General features: G+C 41.5%; 1 protein-coding gene across 1 annotated transcript in view; it reads left to right on the plus strand.

Annotated features, from left to right (window-relative positions):
* The window catches only part of DUSP3 (dual specificity phosphatase 3), a 35,479-nt gene that overhangs the window by 1,721 nt on the left and 10,811 nt on the right, over positions 1–22,947 (plus strand). The window contains exon 2 of the mRNA XM_089531655.1: positions 18,959–19,185. Coding sequence (XP_089387781.1) covers positions 18,959–19,185 — 227 coding nt within the window. The remainder of the gene's footprint in view (positions 1–18,958; positions 19,186–22,947) is intronic.

Here is a 22,947-nt window from a genome sequence, read left to right on the forward strand (position 1 = left end):
GCCATGCTAGTCTCTTGCAGCATTAAAAAGGAGGATGGGAAGAGGAGAAGAAAAGGAATGTGGCAGCACCTTTAACATTCACTGCTTTTTATTCTAGCATGGGTTATAAACCCACTTTTTCACATGTCTAGTCACACAACACATACACACAGAGTATTGCATCTGATATAACTCTCTACTGCATCTGAAGAGTGGGTTTGTATCCACAAAAGCTCATGCTAAGATAAAAACCGGTTAGTCTTAAAAGGTGTTGCTACATTCCTTTTTCTCTCTCCTCTGCCTTCCTTGCTTTTCATAGCATTGGTCTGTCGAAGCTTAATACTGTCAGCTTTGACTGACTATGGTTTCTCAAATGAGAGGTTTTGCCACCACATGCCACCTGATCCCTTTTAACTGGAGATGCCTGGAACTGAACCCAAGTTCTTTTGCATCCAAAGTTAGGGTTTTACCCATCAATTACAGTCATATTGAGCTGAGAAAGAAGCATTCACTATGTTCTTATTTACTTCATGTTTTCTGGGGTATGTGGGTGGGCTCCGTAGATAGAAAGAATAAGATCAAGTTTTCCGTCTACCAAATAATAATAATAATAAAAAGTGTAATGTATGGTCATGGTACATAAGAGAAATTTTCTGGTCAGAATGGGTGATTATAATTCAGTGCTAATTTGGACAAAGCCTGGGGCTGAAGAGAGAATTGCTTGACAGCTTGGTCCCAAACCTGCTTTCTAGGAATTTAAATCCTTTCCATTATGTTGGCAGTTGTTTTTGTATGAGTTTTAAGACTGAACGTTGCGCTGTTTCAACCAGGGCCACTTATAAACTTTTTTTATTGAGATTTCTGGCATCTGCACATTGTATGAGAAAGCTTTGTTGGCTGGAGTGTGACATTGGCTTTGGCTTTGGACTTTACAACTTGAATTAACTTTTTCCCCGGCGTATAGAAGAAATATAGGGATTCTAGATGATGCTTGTGGGATCATGTTGAAATAGGCATTGAAAAAAGAGGATGGGAAAAGACCCTGATCTTTCTGGACACTGTTCTGGAGAGAAAACTCTGGAATTGGCTAAAGTTGGGGTGGAACCACATACGACTCAGGCTTGCATTCTTCTGAGGTTGCTAAAATGAGTACCCAGATTGTTGGGGGCAATTAGCTTACAGTTGTAAACCGCTTAAACACTGTTAGTTCAGTATGAAGCGGTATATAAATGAAGCTGTTTGTTTTTGTTTGTTTTGCCTTTATTGTGTTTGGCATCTTGACCATACCCTAATGTTGCTTGGCCACACATCTGCCGGTTTTTATCTGTGACATTTTGGAGGATATGGAACTATGTGGCCCGCCAGATGCTATTTGACTGCAAGTTGCAGCAACCCTAGCAAAACATATCCAGTGGTGAGGGATGCTAAGATCTGTAGTCCAGCAACATCCTGAAGGTCACACGATTCACATCTCTAGATGTAAGGCTTTGTTTATGGAGTACTCAACATGGCCTTTCTTTGTCCATAAGTTGTACATTGTGAGATACCTTAGTCCTAAAAGAAGACCTACCTAAACCACCCCTCTCCTGGTTTGCCTTCCCTATGAAATGTTTTTCAGGTGGCAGTGTGGATTTAGGAGTGTTAATTTACACACACACATATTCTCTCTCTCTCTTTAGCTATACACACACACACACACAAACAAACACTTATATACAGCAGCATCAGGGCTGTGGTATGTTTTTAACTGTATTCTTTTAATTTGCAAGTCTTTGTGTGTGTGTGTATGTGTATATATATATGTGTGTGTGTGTGTGTATCAACTTATACATGTTTCTAGGAAGCTGCCTTATATGGATTAATACTATTAGTCTGTCTAGACCAATATTTCCCTTACTTGTAGTATGTCCCTTGGGCCATAGGCAGAAAGGTGTTATCTGGAATTGAAAACAAAACAAAACGGGATGCTGGATTGAAGCTGGGTCTGGCTTATATGAAAAATGTGCTCTACCTCTGAACTCTGCAGCCTCCCCATAAAGTTAGTTATAGTGACAAGGCAGATAGATGGTAGGTACTGTGGCATTTTGCAAGCCAACTGGCTTACTGGAGCAGAGAAGTATTGTTTTCTTTTGGCCAGAGCCCAGGAAATCTTCTAAAAGCACCTGATGTCGTCTTTCCACCTCAGGAGCAAAAGAATGACTGTCTTAAGATATAGAAGAATGACTTCAGAAGGCAGAAAGGAATTCTGCAACTACAGGAAAGGAAACACCTTTATGGAGCATTCTTCAATGATTATGAAAAATTCCTTGGAAGTACATGATAAACAAATAGTGCTCTCTTTGTCCCTGCTTTGCTGGCTCCTTCCCCCACACTTTGCAGCATGGAACTTTTTAAAAACATGGCTGTGCATTTTAAAAATGTTCATCTACCTCCATTCTGAATTGATACATCCCACGGTCCTATTTCGCCACTTTTTCTGCTGCATGTATAGGCCAGGCCTGAGCTGAGATATTGATCCTTACAGGATGCATGTGAAAGAAGAACAGTGTGTCCTTATTCTGGGTGTGGTTCAGCCAAAGAGAAATAGGTCATTTCTTCTCCCTACCCCACTCCCACTTCATTTTTGGGAATTGGCTTCGATTTCCCATCTCTTCCCTGCCAGGATTTCTGGTTTTGAGGACTGTGTAGTTTGACTCTCAGCAACAGACCCTGGTTAGTAAGTTTATTCTGCATCCCTCAACTTAATAGAAACATTTTTTAGATGAACACTAATATTATTAGAGAAATGAAGATACCTAAGCAAGGCTGAGGGCAGGGGGGAGGTAAGAGACCAAGAACTGTTGTAAATCAAACTTGTGTTCTAAGAAGTACTCTGGAGCCCAGTATTCAAATCCTGGCTCGGCCATGTAAACCTGCTGGGTGACCTTGGGCAAGTCACACTTTCTCAGCCTCAGAGTAGGGCAATGGCAAGCTCCCTCTGAAGAAACTTGTCAAGTGAACATGATTCAGGGTCGCCATAAGATGGAAACAACTTGAAGGTGCACAACAACAACAACAACAACAAAATGTTTAACATGCTTTTGAAGCAATATGATAGTGTTGGTGTTCAGCCCTACCCAGGACTGGGACCTCTTTGAACTGTCCCAGCAGGCCTATGCACTGCCAATGAGGTTGAGGAACATATGGATTCAGATGCTTCTGGAGGGGTTCACATTATTTATCTGGATCCAGTTGTCTCCTCCATCATTTTGGATCCTCTGCACCAGTTGTGTACCCATCATCTCCCACTACCTCTTCCACACTGCCCCATCACTCCTGGGACACAGGAATAGAAGATACAGAGAGCCAAGCAGGGCATCAGGGTTGCTGGCAGATTGCTAGCTAAATACGCATGGGATTACTCAGAATGAGGAGGGAATTTATAAAAATACCTGCCTGATTCTGGATTTGTAAAAGGTCTCCAGTTTCTATATATACATTTGGTCTCATTGCTGAAGCAGTAGCTCGCTCCACTTGAATCGGAGAAAGGACAGATGATATGTATCCATGTTCATCCATACTTCACTTGCGCATCTATTAGTGTTACTTTGTGGGTTTTTCTGTTCAAAAACCATCTCCACCGTAACCAACTCAAGTCAATGGTGCATTATGATTTTAAGGTTTCCACTGGAATTTGATAGACCCTGTGAGGATGAATGAGTACAAACAGAACATTTTAAAAAAGGAAACATAGGCATGTTACAGACCGTCTAAAAGTAGCGGTCTGCCAGCGGGCGCCTGTTGCTGCATCCGGGAACCGCAGCAGCCAAACCGTGAGGTTCCCGGATGCAGCGGAAAAGAAGTGCCAAAATGGCCCTTCTTTGCACCCCGGAAGTGGTGCTGCGAGGCGCTAGTCGCGCACTTGCGGCATCACTTCCGCCGTGCGGCGTCCGGATGCTATGCATCCACAATGTCAAAATGGCGCCCCCGTGTGGACGGGTGCTGCCATTTTGTACGCGCTCTGCGCGTACTAGGGTTGGGGGCCGTTAGGAAGGGGCGACCCTTCCTAATCCTAGCACACCTCTTCCTAACCCTAGTACGCACAGAGCATGTACTTTGTGTGCATATGTAACGCACCATAGGGCCCAAAAAGACAGGCCAAAATAAAGCTGCTTCAGGTCACTTTGGAGGTTTGCTGTTTAAATGACATATGCATCTTATGAGGCCAGAAGCTGCACCAAAGTTGTGCTCCAGTCCTTAGGACTTGGTGCGGCTTAGGATGCATGCATCATTTAAACAGCATACCCCCAAAGTGACCTGAAGCAGCTTTATTTTGGCCTGTCTTGGGCCCATAGAGACACTAGCAAAATAATATTTTGCTCTCTTTGGAAGTGACTTCTTTGTTCTTTGAGTTTCTATAGCTGAAATGCCACAGACTCAAACTTAGGAAACTGTATTGTATCAGTCCAGATTCTTTGTTAGTCTAGCCTAACATTATCTACTACTCAAATAGGCAGCAGCCTTCCAAGGTTTCAAGTACGGGTAATTTACATCTCTTGTTATCTGATGTGTTTAACTAGAAATACTGGTGATTTAACTTGGGGCTGTTTACATGCCTGAGCCGTGAGCTATCTGCAAATAATTCTTGGAGTGTGTCATTCTGCAGAGTAGAGTTATTCTGTAAAGAACTACTGCAGAATTGCAGTGCAGCAGCCAAAATGTTAGCAGGTCTCTGGGCTACTTTTTAAAAGCATTTTCCAAATACTGAAGGAAATCCTTTCTTCTTTCCTTGTGTATTATATTTGTGGCATGTATTTAGTCTAGGTGGATGTCTTTGCACCTCTTCTTTCAAGCATACTATATTATCTTCAGCTGGCATATAAAGTACAAATGCCCATCACCTTCTTCTCTATATGATTCATGCTTTTGCTGAAAGCTCAACATAGCACCAAAAAAGGTTGGTTTCTACAGTGCTATTTTTTCCTGGCCCAATTCCAGTTTAATATTACTTTATTCTCGGACTTGGGGAGGGGTTATGTGTGTATGATTGACTTGTCTAAGTTATAAAACAATGTAGTACAAGTGGAATCCTTAACAAAATACTAGAGTCTTTTCATGGCGCCAGCCAATTGCATCCTATTCTAAGATACTGTACTCCATTCCATTTCCCTATCAGTTTACTGCATTTTCCTATCAATAGTCAATGACTAGTGAACATGCTCAGTGTTATTGGGATAGTCTTCTCATTCTAATTTTTTGTTGTTGTTGGTGGTGTGTGCCTTTAAGTCATTTCTGACTTATGGTGACCCTAAGGCAAACCTATCACAGGGTTTTCTTGGCAGGTTTCTGCGGGGGGGGGGGTGGGGGTGTGTGTCTTTGCTATCTTGAGGCTGTGAAAGTGTGACTTGCCCAAGGTCACCCAGTGCATTTCTTGGCTGAGCGGGGAATTGAACTATGGTCTCCAGAGTCATAGTCCACTGCTCAAAGCACTACACCACACTGCAAATGTTGGGGTCTGCCCTCCCCGCAAAAAGCAGGGTAAAACCTCCCTCTGTGGATGGTGATATTTTGGCAATGTAAGAATCTGGGAAATGAGTGCTTTTGGTATCTAGGATTACAGAACTATATCTTTTAGACTCAGCCATTGAATCTGGTTGACTACAGGTTTAACTGCGAACCGCAGTGCACCATTTTGTCTTAGTCCTAGATACGCTGAACAGAAATTTTGGGCTTATGCAAACAGAGTTTTATTATGTACATATTTACTTCATTTCACTTTAAATCATATAATATCTGCAGTGCTTATCTTCCAAATGCAATCACACTGTCTGAAAATACTGACAGCCTGTTTGGTCAGTGAAGATAGTGTGGGTGTTTCTTTTAAGGACATGTGCCTGGATTTATAGCATGGGCCTCTGTATGCTTATTTGGATGTAAGTTCCACTATGTTCAGCAAGGCTTACTGTTAGGTCATTGTGTACAATATGGTGGCTTTAGCTTATTTGACGTGTAAGGAAAAGCTGTAGATATGTATATACATATAGGGTTGTTATTGTTCTTAAGCAGCCCTCCTTTTTGCTTTAACAGGAAAAACAACATGTATAGTTATGTTTCCCAGGTACTGAACAAATCCTCCTTCATCTTCTTGTTGTCCTCCAGATGTTTGGGACTTCAATTCAACATTGACCATGTTAATTGAGACCAGTGGACTTTGTGGTTTGAAATAATCTGGAGGATACTACATTAGGGAAGACTGAGATAAATTGTGGCAAAGCTATACTTGCTGTATTTCTGTATATCAAAGCAGAGATAGTAAAAAGAAAAATCAATGTCCTTCATTATATGGCTGAAAAGTAAAGAGATGTATTAAATTGTGTGTGTGTGTTTTAAAGTTATGTTTTCTTGATAGGAGAGGAAGTGGGTAAGAGAGGAAGTAGTTTAACAGGATATTGTGATACCTGTTGCAATGTGTTTAAATCCAGAAGGAATCAAGAAGACTGGAAGGGAGGAAGGCCTGCGCCTGTTTTCTGGATAGTGTACTTTTTTAAAAACCAGTCTTGGGAAGATTCAGGGATAGTTAATCCATTGAGATAAATGGATCTGTCAGGGGTGCTTTGATTGTGAGTTCCTGCATGGCAAGGGGTTGGACTGGATAGCCCTTGTAGTCTCTTTCAACTCTGTGATTCTATGGTTTTATGAAATAATCTTCAGTCTACTTACCTTTAGAACTCAACCCATGCAATGTCTAAGAGGCCATCCACACTGCAAAAACAATCTAATTTGTTACCACTTTACCTGCCATGGCTCAGTGCTATGGAATTCTGGGAATTGTAGTTTGTTGTGGCACCAGAACTTTCTGACAGAGAAGGCTAAATGTCTCAGTAGAGTTCCTAGAATTCCATAGTGTTCAGCCAGGACAGTTGGAAGTGGTGTCAAATAGGATTATGTCTGCAGTACAGATGCAGCCTAAGAGAGAATGGATCCTGTAGCTATGTCTTATTTGGGAAATTACCTTTGGCATTTTTAGGACTTACAGCTGACTAGAGAGTGATCAGTCATTGAGATCCTGTTCTTGCCCTGATATGTGTGCAATCATAGTTGTAAAAGTGGGGATCCTCCTCCTTTGTTTCACTTCATGCTTGTGTATAAAGTGAGAAACCTGATTGATGATGCTGGCTATGAAATGGGAGTGATGACTGTTTTGGTTTGGTTTGTGTATGTGATGTTGGAATCAGTGCATTGTTGGTCTCATGGCACAAGGGCTGTTATTTCATAGACCTTTTATGGAAAATATTGTGTTGTGTATTAGGTACTACTGTGTGATGGTAATAGGGTAAGGACTGTTAGGAGGATGTTAGGAAAGCGTAATGATTGATTGGATGTCTTGAATAAAGTTGGCGAATGATAGTTGGTATGGCTAATTTGAGAGTTGTGGAGTGGAGTGAATAAGTGAGGAGTAGGGTTCAGAAAGTGGAGGTATATCCGCAGTGCATATTAAAGCAGTTTGGCACCATTTTAACTGACATGATTCTGTCCTTCAGAATCCTGGGATTTGTTGTTTGGTGAGGCACCAGAGACACCAGACTGAATACATCAACCAACTACAAATCCCAGGATTCTGTGGTATAGCGTCACGGCAGTTAAAATGGTATCAAACTGCTTTAGTTCTGCAGTTAATTCCCAAGTCAGTCCGGTTTAGAGCTTAATGAGTGGTGTTTAGTTGGGAGAAGAGTGTGAGAGTTAAATATTTCCTTTAAATGTTTTAAGAAGTTATTAATCAGTTTTGGCATGTCAATCTTCTGCTAATAAAGCATTGTTTTTGTATCATATGCTACTGGCTTCCGGGAACGCTAGATATATAAAGATTGGGTTCAGACACGATTCCTGTGGTGGCAGCCTAGAGAGTTAGGAGAGATAGAAGTTGATAATATCCTGCATAGGAACCCTGAGGACATCTAGGAGGTCCTCACTGTTGGTGGTACACAGGTGGGACAGTAGGAAGTTTTTGCATTGTTGGCTGAAGCAGAGATAAGGGAAAGCCCTTATTCTTAGTGACTGCAGTAATGTTTGCGGTAGTCATCACGTTTGGTGGTAGTGGAGATTTAGACAGAACCTTGGAACTGGTAGGAAAAATAATGAGGTAACAGAGCAGAAGCCTCAGAAGGGTGTTCTTGTATTCATAGTCTTTAGTATTCCCAGGATTCTTAATCTGAAAATTCCTTTATAACATTTTGGTCATCACAAGAACAGCATGGTTCTATTGAGATCTCTCTCAACATGCTGTTTTGTGCTTTGGAGTAGGCCCAATAAAGATATCGTTGCTTGTGGATTTTTTATTTTAATGTCAGAGAGAGTGAGAGAGAGTCTGTGGAGTTAATCAGACAAGGGGAATTTGAAGTATAATCCGATGGCAATCTGAACGCAATCATGGGGTTTAACGTTATTGCGTGATAGACCGCCACACGCAAATTCGGGCAATGAGAAGTCAGTCCGAATGCAATCATGAGGTTTCACGTTATTGCATGATAGACTGCCGTGTGCAAATTCGAGCAATGGCATGCTATTTTCGGGCAATGGGGAGCCAGTTCGAATGCAATGCGTATTCATGTAATTGTGCAAAATTAGCGACTTTAGTGAATGTGTTCTGGCCCCACTTTCTTTTCATTTGAATTGAAGAGAAATTCCTCCCATTTGATAAACTCTTGTGTTTTGTCAGTTGTTGTTTAAAATTCAGATCCTAGTTTGAGCATCTAAGTGTACAGGCAAACCTTGTTGGGAGCAGAAGTTAGAATTGTGTAGCCCTTACATGTAGCCAGACTGCAATTCCCATTAGCCTTAACCAGTATAATCAATGTGAGGGATGCTGTCAGTTACAGTCCAACCATATCTGGAGGACCACATGGTTGCCATACCTGGCTTAGAGTGACTTGCCTGTTTTTGTTGAGCTCACTCAGCACTTCAGAGTCTGAATACATTGTTCTGTGGAGGGAGAGCAACAGATTTTTAGGTTATCATTTCAGTCAGCATGCATTGGTGTAAACCACACTTTTAAAACTCTCTTCAAACCATGCTTTCTGATCCTCACATGGATTGCCAGTTCAAGCATCTTACAAAATTAATACTTAATTGGTACATATTCCATGTCCTTCAGATCTGTGCTTCTTAGATTACCAGATGTGGAAGACCAGCCATTTCCCCCCACAATGTACTAGGAATCAGTACTGCACATGTGCCCATTGTCTACACTAGTTTCTTGCTCTTCTGGACACTCTCCAAGGATCAGCAGCTAATGGCTTATGGACTACAACTCTGAGTAGCGGTGTTCTAGGTTATACCTTGAGCTAACCTTTAGATTTTAATTTTGTTTCAGCAGCTCTTGTTCCTGTCCTTCCTGAATTGTTTACCCCTTTTTATTTATTTTTATTTTTTGTGCAAATGCTGCAGTTCTTTACTCTCTATTTCTAGTTCACAAGTTTGACCTTTCCTTCCAAGTATCTTAAAATGCATAGATGCCCTGCTTAGCTAGCAATCCTGTACCAATGACCTTGTCAGCATTTCTACCAATCAATGTCTTCTACTATCATTTTCCCAAACTATTTTCTTTGGAAAAAAAAATTCTTTCTGTTTCTTCAATAGGCATGAGATAGAAGAATGCAGATGGTGCACTATTGAGGTCTACCAATATTTAATCCAATTTCTATTTGTCTAATCAAGAGCTTCAGGAAAAATAATGACCACAAATGATTTACATAACTGGAAGATGAAGACATCAAAATAGTCAGATTACTTTTGATACTTTGATTCGGTCATATATCAAAATGAAGACTAGTCAAGAAACAGGAAGATTGTCTTAGAAGGGCAGCTGTGAAGGCATTAGCTAAGCTCTTCAGGTGTAAAGTCATTGTCCATGCTATAGTATTTTCAATCTCTATGTTTGCTTCTGAAATCTGGACACATCAAGAGACAATATGATTCATTAGAAAAGATGATAATAGTTTTTTGTGGGTTTTTCGGGCTATGTGGCCATGTTCTAGCAGAGTTTCTTCCTGACGTTTCACCAGCATCTGTGGCTCGCATCTTCAGAGAATGTTTGCCTGGAAAGGACTTGGCTATATATATTGTGTGACCTGGACCTTCTCACAGCCGCAGGAGTTTACCGCATACCATGCAGCTGCAGACAAGTCTACATAGGGACCACCAAATGCAGTAGGCAAACAAGAATCAAGGAACATGAGAGACACTGCAGACTGGGCCAGCCAGAAAAATCAGCAGTAGCAGAACATGTTACAAACCATCCTGGGCATAAAATACTGTTTGAAAATCCTGAAATTCTGGACCATGCCAACCACTACCATGTCAGGATGCACAGGGAAGCCATTGAAATCCACAAACACCTGGACAATTTCAACAGGAAAGAGGAATCCCTTAAAGTAAACAGGGTTTGGCTACCAGTCCTGAAAGACAGCAAGATAAAGACTCAACAAATGCAAATGAGAAATCTCCCAGGGTCAGGGGTTTCCCAGCAGACAATGAGCACTAATCAAGCAGACATTAATCCTCTTCTGCAGACCCTCACACCCTGAGGACTGCCATTACCAACAAACAATATATACATGCAAATCACCCCTGCCTTTCCAGGTCACACAGTGATCTGGAAAGTGAAAACAGGGTGCTGGCTTTTTGGTTGTAGCTCTCTTTTGTCTTTGTAATGCTTTCTCCATTGAGGTCTTTCCCATGGAGCTGATTTTTGTGTGTGTGAGAATACTTTCCTCAAGATTGTCCCAGTCAGTGTTCCAGCAAAGCCATCACTGAACCACTTCCAGATGGTTTGGATTTCAGATACTTCCCCCCCCCCACCACTTTTTTTCTCTTCCCTTCTTCTCTTTTTTCTTTTTCTTTTCCCTCTTTCAGTGTCTCTCCTTGTCTTCCTAAAATCTCTTTGAAATAAAATAAAATATATTTGGCCTAACCAGTTAGGAACTGCTAGGACGTTTATTTCTTATATTTATATCCAGCTTTGATTTATCATGGTTGAATTCAAAGGCTGCTGCATTGAGGACTTTCCTAGGAAGTATACATGTTTGTGAGGATGATGTCCTTTCCAAGCACAGAGCTCAGAAGTGCACAAGTGAAAGCCAATATGATGAGATAGATAGGAAATGGGAAGTGTGTGCGTGCGTGCGTGCGTGCGTGCACACACACATATGTATTATGTATCTTCAAGTAAATCCCCACTTGACTTCACCTGTCAGGACTATGAAGCCAGTGGGTTGGGTAGAGAAGAGACTTGTGGATGTTGGCTTGAGCTTCTATTGAGGAAAAGCATGATAAAAGTGTGATGAAGCAAATGCCAGAGCCCAAGGTCTTTTGAGGGATTTTGGCAACAAACCTTTAGCTAGCTGTGCTTGGGAAGAACAGATTGGGAGAGAACCAGAGCTGTGTTTTTTGCCAACTTGCTTCAGAGAGGATTGTGAAACCTGTGGCCCTTCCGATGCTGTTGGATTGCAGCTTCTATCAACCCGAAACACCCTGACCAATGGTCAGATGATAGAAGTCCAACAAAATGGGAGCAGGGGACGAGTTGCCCATTCCTTTACAACTTTCTCATACAGTCTTGCTGACCTGTTATGTCTCTTCTCTTTTCCTTTATTCCCCGTCACATGCCTTTTCTTTTGGTTAATACAATAATTAATTTCCATTCCTGTAATCAACACAATGAAATATTTTTTATTCTGTATTAAATCTTGTTGCCCCGATTGTTCTCAGAGAGGCGGGATACAAATAAATTTTATTATTATTATTATTATTAAATCTTCTGTCTCTAGCCAGACGTGCTATAAAGGTTTGCAGAGATTTCTCTCCTCAACTGATCACAGCCTGTTTCTTGGCTAATATCATGTTTCAAAGAGGGTAACATTGATCCAGAGGCAGGAGTAACATTACAAGACTTGCTGGTTCAAGCTCCATATTTAGAGCAGGTGAGAGTTCCTGACTTCCCTTGGGAAGAAAGACCTGCCTCTCATTCCCTCTTCTCTGGAGTTCTCAGTGCCTGTTGCTTTTATAGATTTGTCAGTCAAAGCTTTTAGACTATGGCAGTAGTTAACTTCAAATGGTATACTAAATCAGATGTGGGTTGCGATCAGATAGGTGAGAATAATGTTTCGGACCTGGCCATCCTTTCCCGTCTCATTGCTTTCTCATTCAAAGCTCTGAATTGAGTTGTTCTACCCAATACTGGCTAGGGATCCAGTTTTGTCCCTGCTGCCCTTCTGAGAGCTAGGAAGGGTGTGTGGAGTATAAGGTTATTTTGCAAAGATTGCTTGAGACTGGCTTCTCTCCTCTTTCCTTCTTGCTACATAAGGAGGAGCAAAACCAAGAAGGGACTTTCATAGGAGAGACCCATGGCATGTAAAGTGGAATAATACCACTATAATGCTGTAATGTGAATGGGCCCACTGTCTTTGATCATGGATTGGAGGTAATGGGGATGTTCTTCAGGGGTCAGCTTGAAGAAGATGAACTTGTGGAGAGCATGATCCCTGCCTGCAGGCCAGAGGGCACCTTCTGTAAGCCAGAATATTCCTTTCTAGTATACTGTATTAAGAAAACAAGTGCAGCTTGTGGTGATATCTGAACTGACAAACCAAAGGCAGGACAATACAGTCCACAGTGCAGGAATATTAACATTTAAAGCTCTGTACAGGTCAGCATTTTCAGGACTGCTTGCTTCCTCATGAAGCTGGAAAAATGGGAAGATCATTCTCTGAAGCCCTTCTTATGGTGCCCTGGCCTTTAGAGATTAGGCTGGCAAATATTGATAGCAGAAAAAGGCTTCCTGTTAGTGACACTCTCTCTGCTTTTCAAAAAAGTAGAGAGAGTTCCATGCACTGAATGTAGAGATAATAACATGCAATTGTAAAAGTGGTGGTGGTGGGGAATCTTTACCCTGTTCCCCACATGGGAAAAAAAAGCCTCTTCCACACTCAGCATGGAATTACATTTGTTGGTGAGTGTGTGAGCATGCACAGGGTCATGTACAAAGGTTACCTGAAGAATTGCCTTCTACTTAAAATAAAGCTATCTAGGCCTTGAATAAAATAAAGCTATCCAGACCTCGAAAACCAGAACCATGAATGCAACTGTACAATGTCTAGCATGCAAGAATAAAGAGAATTATTGTAACAAACAATGCAGAAAAATATAAAACAACAACAACAAAAAGGAAGAACGAGAAGCTTCTTCCACAAGATCCAGGAACTCAAAAGTAAGTTCAGAACAAAGACTGGGATGCTATATGACAACAAAAAGAACATACTACAAGATCAAGAAGAAATAAAAAGACGTTGGATGCAATACACAGAAGGGTTATATAGGAGAGATGAAAAAAATGAATGATGCATGGAACAAGGATCTGCAGTCAAGAAATCAGAAGAAGACTAGGAATGGGAAGTACAGCTATGAAAGAACTAGCCAAGATCTTTACACTTCAATATACAACCATGTATGAATGCGAAAGCTGGACAGTGAAGGAAGCGGATAAGAGGAAAATTAACTCTTTTGAGATGCAGTTATGGAGAAGAGTGCTGAGCATATGATGGTCAGCCAAAAAGGCAAACAAGTGGGTTCGGGAGCAGATACAGCCAGAAATTTCCCTGGAAGGCAAGATGATCAAATTAAGGCTGTTATGAGAGGACATGACTCATTAGAAAAGACAGTAATGCTAGGAAAAGGTGGAGGGTAGTAGAAAGAGAGGGAGAAGGCAAGCCAGATAGATAGACTCAATTAGGGAGACAGTGGGCATGAATCTGCAAGACTTAAACAGAGCAGTGGAGGATAGGGGGATTGGAAATGTCTCATCCACAGGACTGCCATGAGTTGGGGACAACTGAAGGGCTGTTAATAACAACAAATCCAGGCCTTGAGGTCATTGGACATCCTTCTACTGTCTCTGCCTGGAAAGATCTTGGAGGTGGCTACTAGAAGTATGGGCTTTCTCAGTGGCAGCAGCACCCATTTTCAAAAAGTCTTCCTTGGAGAGGCTTTCTGACCATCTTCCTTATGTTCATTTTGTTGCAGGCAGACACTTTTTTTGTGTGTGTAGTGTGGGGGAATCTCTCAGTCTTCATAGAGACACTGAGGTTTTGGTTTGAAATTTTAAGACGTGCCTGTACTATGAGAGGTTTTAGTACTCATTGCTTGTTTTTGGTGTTTATCCAGAACTGGGAAAATAACTTTTTTGGATTGCAGTGTTTCCCTTCAAGCTCTGTTTTTCTCTTTACTGTCTTTTAAAAGTAGTTTCCTTGTATCTTTTATTATTTGGTGTGTGTGTGTGTGTGTGTGTGTGTGTGTGTGTGTATAAAATTTATTCTTGCATGTTAGACATTGTACAGTTGCATTCATGGTTCTGGTGTGTGTGTGTGAACCTTGATGGTAGGGCAGTCTTGAAGCATCATGAATGAATCAATACATAAAAATCATTGCAGTGCGTTCCTGCAGGATGGTGCTGATTTTCACCTTTTTCTGTTCTCTCTCTCCGCCCCTTCCCTTTTCCTTAGATATATTAGTTGCTTCTAACCAAAAAGCTGCCTCATCACTTTGAGTGCAAACAGCTCTTGTCAATAAAGCAGTTTCAAGTGGGAAAAGATGTGACATTTGATGTGCGATGTGATCGTTATAGCCTTTTTTTTAACAGAAAAAAAGTGACTGGTGGTGTGTCTTCCAAGTTTTACTTTCTTCTTTGGCACTGGAACTTGGTTCCCTGAAGAAAGTTATGAACAAGGCCAAGTGGATTTATTATAAGCTTGCTGCAGAGAAGTTGAATCCTTGAGTAGAAAGGGATCTAAAAGTCATTTGGTTCAACCTTGGAATCTGGCAGGCCCTCTCCTTCTCTTTTCTCTCTGCTGCTACTGAGCCTGCTACAACTGGAGACAACATTGCTTTCCAGGAGGGTGTTTGTGAAGAAGGTGGATCAATGTTGTTGTGTGTCTTCAAGTAATTTCTGACATATTGTAACCTTAAGGCAAAACTTATCATGGGGTTTTCTAGGCAAAATTTGTTCAGAGGAGGTTTGCCATTGCCTTCCCTGAGGCTGAGAGTGTCAGACTCACCCAGTTACCCAGTGAATTTCATGGCCAAGCTGGGAATCAAAATCTGTTCTCCAAATGTAGTCCGACACTCAAACCACTGTGCCATGAAAATGGAAGTAAACCACAAACCATATTCAGGGTTAGCCTGGCTATTAGAAAAGTGATGCAGGCAATTTCTGTGCCCCAACTCATGGCAATTTCTTTGTTTGTGGGAGGCATTGCAGGAATCATCCCAATGATCCCCTATAGGCCATATCCTTGCCTCCTGGATGCACTAAAAGTGACATAACATCACTTCTGGCTGCCATTTTTGCCCAGTATTTGAAAGATTTCTAGGATGTTGAGGGCTTCCAAGTGAGGATGTGGATTAAACCACCATGTTTGTGATTGGCTTGGCATATTTTAGGCCCTTTTGAGGAAAAAAATGTCTGAAAAATATGCATTTATTCATTTATTTAAGGGATTTATTTTCTGCCTTCCACCCAAAACGGGATTCAAGGTAGCTTACAATAATGTAAAAAGATAGGACTGAAACATATTTTTTTAAAAATAATAATTAAATATCACTAATATTAAAAAATAAGTTAAAACGGCATAGTTAAAACCAGTAAAAACCAGTAAAGCATTAAGACAACACACTATACTATGTAAGTATAATTCATCCACCAAAAGCCTACCTAAATAAAAATGCCTTAAGCTGCTGGTGAAAAGAGAACAGAGGCCAGCCTGACCCTGGGAGTCCAGGAAATCAACCTGGGTTTTAAAACTTTTGTAGACTTGGAAGCCTTGAGGGTCCCCAGGGGACTTTGGCAGATGGGGGCCACAGGCTACCCACAGGCCATATTTCAGATCCCTGCCTTGATCTAATCTGCCATCCAGAGTTCCATCGGCTGTTTGGAGGCTTCAGTGCTTTCTTGCCAGAAGAATATTGTGGCTATCTTTACGCTATCTATAAGCTAGAGAAGGAGCAACTGTAGGAAATGTGCTTCCCCTTCCTTTCTAGAAAGAACTGGGACTGAGACCAAACTGGCACTGTCTGTTGGCCAAAGAAGGAGCTAGGTGCTGTTCCAATGCTTGCTTTCCTTTTCCATTCCTTCCCCTTCTGCATTCTGTATTTCTACAGATAACAAGGCTGTGGACAGGAGTTATCTTGTCAGTCAGTGGCTCATCCCTCCATATTTACGGCTTTGATATTTGCCAATTTGATTATTCATGGATTTGATTAATATGTTATCTCTAGGAATATCTAGGTTCTCCTGTGCAACTCTATGGTCAACTGTAACCAAAAGTTGCACTGAAAGACCTAGAGATTCCTAGAGAGAATACTCTACTAGGCATTTGTAGCTCCTCCAGTGCAGTTCTAAGGTCAGTGTCTGTTGGACGCTGACCACAGAGTTGTACTGGAGGACCTGGAGATTCTTAGATAATGGTGTTTTTGTTATTTGCAGTTTTTCCATATTCATGGGGGTCTTATGTCCCCAACCCTAGCGAATATGGAGGGACAAGTGTACATCGCTTAAGATTTTTAGGCTTTTTGTAGATCAGTAGAGGGCAACTTCCACTGGTGTTCAGGTCATGTTTTCCCATGCAGTGTGGGATTGAATTGTTGTTTTGCTACTGTGCTGCTAAAATGTGGAAACATGGGGGGGAGGTGTTTCTGGCAGGTGATCATATGTTGTCCATCCCAATATCAGCAATTCATGGATGATGATGATGATGGTGGTGGTGATGATAAGTGCCGGCTAATTTTTATTTGGAGGACTTTAATTTTTGGATTTCACAGATGCCGCAGTTGGTTAAAACTTGAAAAACCTCCCTCCACATTATCATAAAACCACACACTTTCCTGAGAGGGTTCAGCTCTTGGTGAGGGTAAAGACCTCTTCAGGAGGAGGAATGCGGAAACTCATAAATGCAGACCAAGAATGCCTTGCTCCATCTGACATCCTTTGCTGTCCAGCAGTCCCAGTGACATTATAAAATGCTAATATGGGTTGCATTTTTAAATATGGTTACTGAGCCTGAAGGAAAGCTAAAAATAACACATAGGCATAATTAGAGGGCAAAATCACTGAAGAGGCAGGGATGGAATTGCCCTTTAATGAGTCGAGTGAAGTTCAAATCTCTTAAAGCATGAACTTTTAGCATTGTGTGGGTTGTTTATTTGACAAAAGAGAGTGTGCTTTGCAAACTACATTTTAGGGCAGCCTGCAGATTCACATTCAGAAGCTCAGAAATGGCATATCCTCCAAAACTAAACTATCCAAAAGAGCAGATTTCCCTCCTGTAACATATAGCTGCAGGAGAGCATTGCCAGTAGTGGGGGCGTGGGAAGCCATGGGGTGTCTAAAGATTGAACTGTCCACGATGTCAAATGCCTAAAGCACAGCTAAAGACTTCATATTTTGCAAGTCGATCAGGAGGGGCTTGGTCTGGCTCAGGCCTACTCACACAAGCGAGCAAGCTTAAAACTACCTTTACCTAGTTGACTTTTCGCTTCAAATTCACGTCTTTCTTTATGGGGGCTAATGGTGGGGGATTCCACTGGTGCCCCTTGATTTTTAAATTCTTTCTTGCCCCTTTGGTGGTGGTGAGATTATGATGGAAAACAGGTGTAGTCTTTTCCTGCCAGTGCCTGATGAACTCGGTTTGGATTGGGATATGTCTACCTGTGAATAAAAAAATAATGTAAGGCCAAGCTTCAGACTACACATGCAGGAAATGTGTGTCATTTAAATCTAAATTGTACTCAGATGAGTAAATAAAATGCAGTGTAGAGTAAACAAAGTGCCTAGGCTGACCTGCAACCAAATGCTTAAATGTTCTGCAGTATTCTGGGTGTTATGGTAGGCAAGATGACCCGGAAGGAGTTCCCTTTGAGACAGGTTGGAAGTCCCTTTTTCAAGCAAGATCCCAGTAATTTTACTTTCTTTCTTTATTTTACAGTTTACTAGCCTTTGCTTTTTCAAGCCTGATAAAATTGGAGGCAAAGACTGGCTTGACTTTTAGTCTCAATCTTCCGAAATGACACTAGTGAGGTAATGGTGTTTACTATCCAAACAAGAACGATTTGGATAGAGTTCATCTTTAGGAGTAGTAGTTTGTCAGCCTTCAAGAAGTTACTGAAATGTAATTCTCCGCACTCCTGGCTATTGTGCTGGCTATTGTTCTGATGGGAGTTGCAATCATACAACATCCAGCTGGCCATAAATTGCCCAGCCTTGGCTTATGTGGCTTCAAATGTTTGCTGGCCCCATGGATTTGAGTAATCTAACTGTATGGTTGCTTAGCATTTTGAGCTGTAATTTGTCTGCTAAATGATTACCATTATATCATTTGGTTACTGCAGAAGTAAAGCGAGACACTCAAATCAAATTATATAATTTTTATTCCACCTGTTTCTGTTGTGAATATCATTACTGTTTTGGCTAAAACAGCTGCATAGGGGTATGTGTATGCACATATGCAAAGATGGGAGGTATTGGAAGGTTTGAGGGAATTCTGACTGTTTCCAGAAGTATAAAGTATTAGAAAAACCTGGTAGGGTGGAGGTAGATCTAATAGACCACCAAGGACTGAGCATGCCTAGTAGCTTTGGAAATGCAGACTGTTGAACAGTGAAGTAGCAAACCAGGGATGTATCTACATGTACAATTATAGCAATTTGATCCCTCTATAACTGCAAATTCCAGGATTCCATAGATTACCATGACAGTTAAAGTGGAATCAAAGGACTATAGTTCTGTAATGTGAAAGTGACTCGGGATGGGAAAGGGACAGAATGAAGTATCCTTAACAGAGGAACTCCAAAGTGGAATACTTAAACTCCTGTTTATAATCCAGGGTTTAATAAAGAATTTTGCTGAACATCTCATTGTTCTTTTTGTCTTGCATCACTCTTTTTCTTTTTATAGGTTCATAGCCAAAAATGTCATGCGATTGCAACGCCTGGGTATTACCCATATCCTGAATGCAGCGGAGGGCAAGTCTTTCATGCATGTGAACACAAATGCTGAGTTTTATGAAGGAACTGGCATCACTTACCATGGTATCAAGGCCAACGACACTCAGGAGTTCAACCTTAGCCGCTACTTTGAGGAAGCCGCTGATTTCATTGAAAAGGCATTAGCACAGAAAGATGGTAAGATATTTAATCCAATTGAACAAATCCACACTTCTCCATTATTAATGTATTTATTAAATATAAACACTACTTTTCCTAACAAATTATGAAGTGGCTTAAAAATGAAAACAAAAACACTAAACACTAGCACTAATAAAACAAGTCTAAATATTCATCAGATCTAACCAGAAGCAAGAAAATACATAAGACTGTACAGCATATAGCACCCTCAAAATTCCCCTCAGCCAGCATAAAAAGACCTAAGGCTTGTGTGAAATAGTACAGCTTAAGAAATAACTGAAGCTGAAGATTCTCATTGCACCTCCAGAAGCTGGCATTTCCATAATGAAAGGGCCCTTGCCCGTGCCACTGTTCATTGCACATTGGCTGTAGGCAGAACCATGTGTAAAGTTCTCTCCAAAGATCTCAAAGGCTGAGCTGGTTCAGGAGGTCACAGCTGAGCAGAAGAACAGGTGTATATGTGTTGGCATGTAATGTCAATGATGGGATGAGTAAAGGGCGAGCTTAACACTTTCTTCCTTTTATTTTTTCTTTCTTTCCACATTGTCTTCCTGCTTGTTTTTCTCTCCTCTCACCTGAGCTATGTTTCACAAACATGTTCACAGAGTGCCAAAGGAGAAGCAGTTTGGAGGAAAGGGAGAGAGACTGGGAATGCGAACAAATGGTTAGCTTGGGAAAGGGTTTAAGCAATCCTTTCTCCTTGGCTCTTTTGTTAAAAAGCATCTTTAGGGTGGAAAAGTATAAGCAGCAGCAAAAATCTTCTTTTCCTACAGGAGTTTCTCAGGTCTTGCTTAGCCAGGGGGTCTGTATATCAATTTTTCCATAGTTCATGCCCATTCTTGTAATTCAGCCAGTAGCTTGACCTATCCTGCAGCCTTCAGCCAGTGTGCCCCTGCCTTGCCTTGCCCTCTTCGTAGACAGAACTGGTTATTCTTTAGGTTACACTGTGGCCTGAACTGCACAGGTTAGTGGAGAGATGGGAGATGGTCAGCTGTCTATAGACTCCCCAGGGCCAGGGAGCATGTGTCTCAGATGTTGCTGGATTACAATACCTGTCATCCCTCATCATTGTTAGGCCTTCTGGGAGTTGCCGTCCAGCAGGAGCTGGAGAATCAAACATTCTGCCTTAGTTCCTTCCCGCTGCAGATTATATGACCCTTTTCCTTGCTCATATTCTGCATCTTGGATTTTTTAAAACCCCAAATTTGGGCTGTGCAAAGGGTTGAATTTAAGGAGCACAAGAAGTGTGGGTGGGAATCAAAAGCAGCATAGGAAGTTTAACAGGAAAAACATGTAAATTGCACCCAATTTAATCTGCAAAGAAGTACAGCTATTGTCAGCTTGCTGTAGATCACTATCAGTTGGCTGGTAGATCATGTGCTTTTATATTTTGAGCAAAGGCCAAGGGAAGAGGGTGGAATATTGCTTTAAATCTCATGGCCTATGAGAAAGCTTTCTTTCTTGGTATGATCAAGGAAAAGGGGTTCCTTCTCAGAACCAAAAGAAAAACAGCCTCACCATAATGAAGTCTGAGGTAAAAATGGACTTTGGTTGCCAGAAGGGCATGCGTGCGTGAAATGGAGATGAGTTTTTTTTCCTTGCTCCTTTGGGAGTTTACCTTGCTTTAACTCAGGCAGACAGAGAAATGGCAACAGACTATGGTTGCCTTAGTCCAGCCTCCTTCCCAACCATTTGCCCTCTGAGTGTGTTGGATGCACACAAATAGCTTCTTTCTCTTACTTTTTCATGGAACTTTAAATACTTTTCTGTCTCCTTCACCACTGTACCTAGTATCCCCCTCCATTAATTTGAAAATTGGGGATGGAACTGTGTGGACGAAGGAGAGCGGCTAGCTTATTTACACATGCGTGTGTGCCTGTATAAGTGCAAACAAACAAGCAAACAAAATTGTGGCAGGGGAGAATTTGAACCACGCTGTATGAGGACATATAATCTTTAAGTCTCCTCACCACACTGGACTAACAAACGTGTACTTTTTGCCTTCTTCCCACCTCCACAAAATTTCAAGTGTGTCTGCAAGGAAAAAAACTTGTCAAGCTTCCCCAACTTTTAAGCTGTTTGGGGGGAAGGCTTTCTCTCTGTCCTGCCACCATTACAGGTGTGTTTGATGAGAAAGAGGCCTTCTTGGTAGTGTATGCTCACGCTCCATAGGAAACAATGGGGTGCGTGCATGTGACGGCGCGGCGGCTTGCGCGCCACAGGTACGCGTGCCATTGTTTACATTGTCACGCGGCTTCTGCGTAAGCAGAAAGCTGCATATAGTGCACCCCGTATGGCGCGGGCGCACTGTAAAGTTTAAAGATATAAAATCCATGATTGTTATCTCTAATTACAGTATGTCACCTCATTACAAGACTTCCAACTTGTACATCCAGATAAATAGAACAGATTTTCTTTGTTAGTTTCTCCTCAGTCAGATAATTTTTAACATTTCCTTCAGAAACTTGTATGGTTGTTTCATTGTTATGAACAATTTTTTTAATTAGTTCCCACAATTTCCTGCATTGCAATGTACATAGAAGATAAATAATTCTTTTTAAAAAATCCATAGATCAGCTTTCAAGTTAGTTTGACAGAAGGATCTTTTTATGTTTTTCTCTTTTGTCTATGATATGTTTTGATTTGAACTGCTGTAATTTAGTGTTTTAATGAAAAAATGTTTATTATTGTTATTATTTAAAAACCTTTGTATCAAATAGGTTTTTAGCATACTTGGTTTTGGACTTCATATGAGCCTCTTTGAGTTCTATGCTGGGGGGGGGGGGAAATATAAATAAAATAGATAAAATAATGAATAAATATGTAAACAACTTGAGTGTTGAAGGGAATATAACAGAAACAAAAAGCATTGTAATGCTTAAGTTGGAAGCCTGTAGGGATGCACTTGGGTGAGAAAAGGCTGCTGATGGCAGGGCTTGTGCAAGAAGCCATTTTGTTGCCTGAGCCAGCAGGCAAGGAGTGCGAAGGACTCAAAATCCCAGGAGGGTATGTGTATATAAGAGTGTGAGCTGAATTCTCAGTGTGCTGATGATTTTATATAGGAGTCTGGCGAAGCATTTTGATAGTCTATTGTAAATATCACAACCAAGATTAAAGTCCTCTTTGTGTGTACCCGGCAGTCCAGCAGTTCTTTATCTGGCCGGCACCTTCTGCGTGGGAGGATTTTTCCTTTGCAGCCTGCACAGAGCTACACAGCAGAGACCTTCTAGTGGCCTTTCCTGTTCCATGTGCATGTCTTCTGCATGTTGCATGCTGAATCCTGATTTTACATGCCCTAACAATAGCATCCCCACCCCTGGTTTAGTGCTTTCATGGTAAGCCATGTGGAGCATTTCTTCTTTAACAGAGGGGAATGGCAGGGGGACTGAGCAGGAATAGTTGCAGAGCTGCTGCTGCTGTCCCCTGCCCCCGAAAGCATTTGCTGCCTGAGTTGACTGCCTAATGGTAGGGCTGGTCCTGTTGGGAAGAAAGTTCTCCAACTCTCCCTTGCTGTTTTCCCCCCTTCTCTTCTAAATTCTACCACCTAGTTGTTTTGATGTTACAACTGCTTCCCAAGCATCAGAGCTCTGGAGATGTGTTGTTGTTTTTGTTGTTGTGTGCCTTCAAGTCTTTTCTGACTTATGGTGGCCTCAAGGCGAACCTATAACGGTTTTCTTGACAAAATATGTTCAGAGGAGGTGTGCCATTGCTTTCCCCTGATGCTGAGAGCATGTGACCTGCCCAAAGTCACCCAGTGGG

The sequence above is a fragment of the Sceloporus occidentalis genome, unplaced genomic scaffold (genome assembly GCF_023333645.1).
Source record: "Sceloporus occidentalis isolate IW3139 unplaced genomic scaffold, rSceOcc1.0.p SCAF_7, whole genome shotgun sequence".
NCBI classification, from domain to species: Eukaryota; Metazoa; Chordata; class Lepidosauria; order Squamata; family Phrynosomatidae; genus Sceloporus; species Sceloporus occidentalis.